We start from the raw sequence: 2,968 nt of genomic DNA on the forward strand, positions 1-2,968 counted from the left end.
GGGATCGATTCTGTATCTTGAAACGAGGTGAAAATTACAAAAGTGAGTGAATTTACTAGAATACTGATAATTTCATTGGCCAACACCTAGTAAATTTGCTCACTTTTGTAATTTTCACCTTGATTGAAGATACAGAATCGACCCCCTTGATTGAAAATACAGAATCGACCCCCTCTATCTTGAAACGAAGTAAAAATTACAAAAGTGAGCGAATTTACTAGAATACTGATAATTCCATTGGTTAACACCTAGTAAATTTGCTCACTTTTGTAATTTTTACCTCGTTTCAAGATACAGAATCGATCCCCATCAGAGAAAGCTGCTTTGCAACTGTTGTAAAATTCTTCAATATGATTGGTCTTGCCCTTAGTTCCTCATTGGATCAAAATGTATAAACCAATCATATTCAAGAATTTTACACAGTTGCAAAGCTGCTTTCTCTGCTGAACGCAGCCATTCTTTGATTCGTCAATTCGTAAAATTCTTTCTTCTGATTAGTCAACGAAGTGTTTGCAACGTTAAGTGGATCACACCCATGGTACGCATCTACGATCTAAACATCTGACACTACTGACACATTCCAACAATACAAACAATGTGATAGAATTATCGAGAAACACTCTTCGCTCATCGTTTGAGTAATATCGGCAATTTAGCCAGAAAAAAATCAGGGAAGAGAATATACCGTAGTGACAAGGAGAATGGCAGCCATACATCGAGAAGCAATACAAAAACAGATTCAACAAGATTGGGCTAACCGCGAATACATAGAAGTTATTACTGGCAGTATTAAAAAGATTACGGACTTTCTTAATTCTTTCGGTAATTTATCATTAAATTCTTATTGTGTTCGCAAAAGTGCTGTTAAATTAATATCTTTAATTTTATTTATATATTTTTTTTGTTAGATATGTCTTGTCGGTCAAGAATAGCAGTCCTCAATGAGAAGCTCACAACTCTCGAACGGAGAATAGAATATCTCGAAGCATGCGTAAGTAATTTGTTTTTTATTTATTTACATTTTAATTACATTGTGAATATAGATAACAATCTGTTCTTAGTTTTGTTTACTTATAATGTATCACTTCCCTTGTGGTATTGTTGTATCATACATTTTTACTATTTATTTTACATTACTTATATTAGTAGTCTGATAATTGCATTTGTTTCATAGGTCACAAAGGGTGAAACGCTGACATAATACTTCCATACACAGTACATTCTTTTTGTAATCCTTTTTATTTCCTGTACTAGAATCGAATAAATACATGACGAAAGCAAAATATATGCATTTCGTATCTCTTTGTATCATTAATTATACAATATGACTTATCCCCGTTTGATTTATATATCAGCAGTACTAATTATTCTTCTTTTGTATACGAAATGTCATTACTCCCAGGGTCTAGGTCCCCTGATATCCTTAATGATGGTCATGTCAAATGGGAAAGAAGTATGTTCTTCTCGAATTACTGGATGTAACGGAAAGGGTTTAAAATCAGTCAGATCACCGAACTTCTTCGTTATGGCACATGCAATTATTGCGATTGTCCAACTATGAGTTAATGGGCCATTCTTCTGCCAGCGATATAAGATTCCACCTGCGGCTAATGCTGCAACGAGTAAACATTGAAATTTAATAATTATTCCTGATGAATATATAGCTGATACGTTTACACATTACATACAGGCTAAAACATAATTGAAATAGCCGTCTTTCCCTCTAATTTTTGTCGTTGTATAAGCTACAGAGGCAAAGGTAGCACACATGGCAGTAATAGGTACCACCCAGTAAGACATGCAATTTACTGTATTCCAGAAGCCTGCTGTCTGAGATATAAAAACAGAATCGAACGTGCCAATCCCAAGACTAGTGATAAATCCATATTTACTTAGCCCAACCACTTTTTCAAATGGCCGTTGGCCCTCTGGGGCATTACTATACCTCCAGTTATTCCAGAAATATGTTATTAGCATGGTTGAGGCTGAAACAGATTGCAATGAACAGATATACAATAAATAAAAAGTTACATGTCATTGTGAGACGAGTAAAGGTGTATACTCAGAAAAAAATAAAAATTTCTTATGACTATGTATAATTTATACTATTGTGCATTTCTGTATTTAATAAAGAATTTTGTTAGATTTTAAATTTCCGCCATCGATCAATTTTAATATATCTAATTTAATTTTAATGATTTTAGTATTATACATATTTTAATATAGTTTTTTAGAAGAGGGAATAAAATATGCAGTATAATCACTGTAGCAATGTACATAAATATGGAAGAGGAAATATCTACACATGGTAGAAATGAATATAATTGTAATGTCATGACAACAGTATTATTAAGTAACAAATTATTAAAATCATTTCTCAAGTGATGACACGTGAACTACATACAATATAAATTGACAATAGCAAACTCCGATCTTATACAAAGGAAAAAAAGAGATATAAGTACCGAGATGGAGATATTCTAGCTAAAGTTATGACATAACTCTGACGTCGATGATTGTTTTTTTATATGTACATACCGCGAGTCAAGTTTCGCCAATTCAATTCGCCATAAAGCAGACAGTGGCACGTCGGCCAGGTTATGTCAGATCGTAATCGAAAGATATTTAAAATGCGAACGTATCGTATGTATGTGCTATCACTATCGTGTAATCATATATAGTAATGTCCGTACAGAGAGAGGTTCTGTATTTCAAAAATACACTTGACTGCTATCAGTAAAAAGCTATGATAAAAGACTTATAGTTGGCAGTATTGAAAATTACATGTGCTCCCAAGACAATGCTGGATTCACACTGCATCCGATGTGCGTCGTACGACGCTCTTGCAATCAATCAGAAAACAGGATTCCGATGGATTTTGCTTCGTATCATCGGAATTCTGTTTTCTGATTGGTTGCAGAGCATCGTACGATGCAAATCGGATGCAGTGTGAATCCAGCAACTGGAT

At 33.9% G+C, this 2,968-nt stretch overlaps 2 protein-coding genes across 3 annotated transcripts; one reads left to right on the forward strand and one right to left on the reverse strand.

Annotated features, from left to right (window-relative positions):
* Positions 1-508: 508 nt before the first annotated feature.
* Positions 509-1,255, forward strand: HSPC300 (hematopoietic stem/progenitor cell protein 300). The gene is made up of 3 exons (XM_018520117.1): positions 509-822; positions 909-991; positions 1,175-1,255. The coding sequence occupies exons 1-3, from the start codon at positions 702-704 to the stop codon at positions 1,199-1,201; spliced, it is 231 nt and encodes a 76-aa protein (XP_018375619.1). The 5' UTR covers positions 509-701; the 3' UTR covers positions 1,202-1,255.
* A 120-nt stretch (positions 1,256-1,375) lies between these two features.
* On the reverse strand, positions 1,376-2,760 carry LOC108769241 (uncharacterized). 2 transcript variants are annotated; one of them, XM_018520114.1, is made up of 3 exons: positions 2,539-2,760; positions 1,689-1,985; positions 1,376-1,613 (listed from the first exon to the last, which is right to left on the reverse strand). In XM_018520114.1, exons 2-3 carry the CDS (start codon positions 1,975-1,977, stop codon positions 1,393-1,395), a joined length of 510 nt encoding a protein of 169 aa, XP_018375616.1. In that variant the 5' UTR covers positions 1,978-1,985; positions 2,539-2,760; the 3' UTR covers positions 1,376-1,392. The 2 variants fall into 2 exon arrangements, with proteins under 2 accessions (XP_018375616.1, XP_018375617.1); XM_018520115.1 differs by lacking the exon at positions 2,539-2,760 and adding an exon at positions 2,466-2,526.
* Positions 2,761-2,968: the final 208 nt, after the last annotated feature.

Source organism: Trachymyrmex cornetzi, unplaced genomic scaffold (genome assembly GCF_001594075.2).
Source record: "Trachymyrmex cornetzi isolate Tcor2-1 unplaced genomic scaffold, Tcor1.1 scaffold88, whole genome shotgun sequence".
Classification (NCBI taxonomy): domain Eukaryota; kingdom Metazoa; phylum Arthropoda; class Insecta; order Hymenoptera; family Formicidae; genus Trachymyrmex; species Trachymyrmex cornetzi.

What these genes read in the sequence shown, in the direction of transcription:
- HSPC300 (XM_018520117.1), top strand. Translation starts at nt 702, where the DNA reads ATGGCAGCCATACATCGAGAAGCAATACAAAAACAGATTCAACAAGAT. An exon ending in GGACTTTCTTAATTCTTTCG is followed by an intron (nt 823 to 908) that starts GTAATTTATCAT and finishes TTTTTTTGTTAG; the next exon opens with ATATGTCTTGTCGGTCAAGA. An exon ending in TAGAATATCTCGAAGCATGC is followed by an intron (nt 992 to 1,174) that starts GTAAGTAATTTG and finishes TTTGTTTCATAG; the next exon opens with GTCACAAAGGGTGAAACGCT.
- LOC108769241 (XM_018520114.1), bottom strand. Translation starts at nt 1,977, where the DNA reads ATGCTAATAACATATTTCTGGAATAACTGGAGGTATAGTAATGCCCCA. An exon ending in TTTCAATTATGTTTTAGCCT is followed by an intron (nt 1,614 to 1,688) that starts GTATGTAATGTG and finishes TACTCGTTGCAG; the next exon opens with CATTAGCCGCAGGTGGAATC.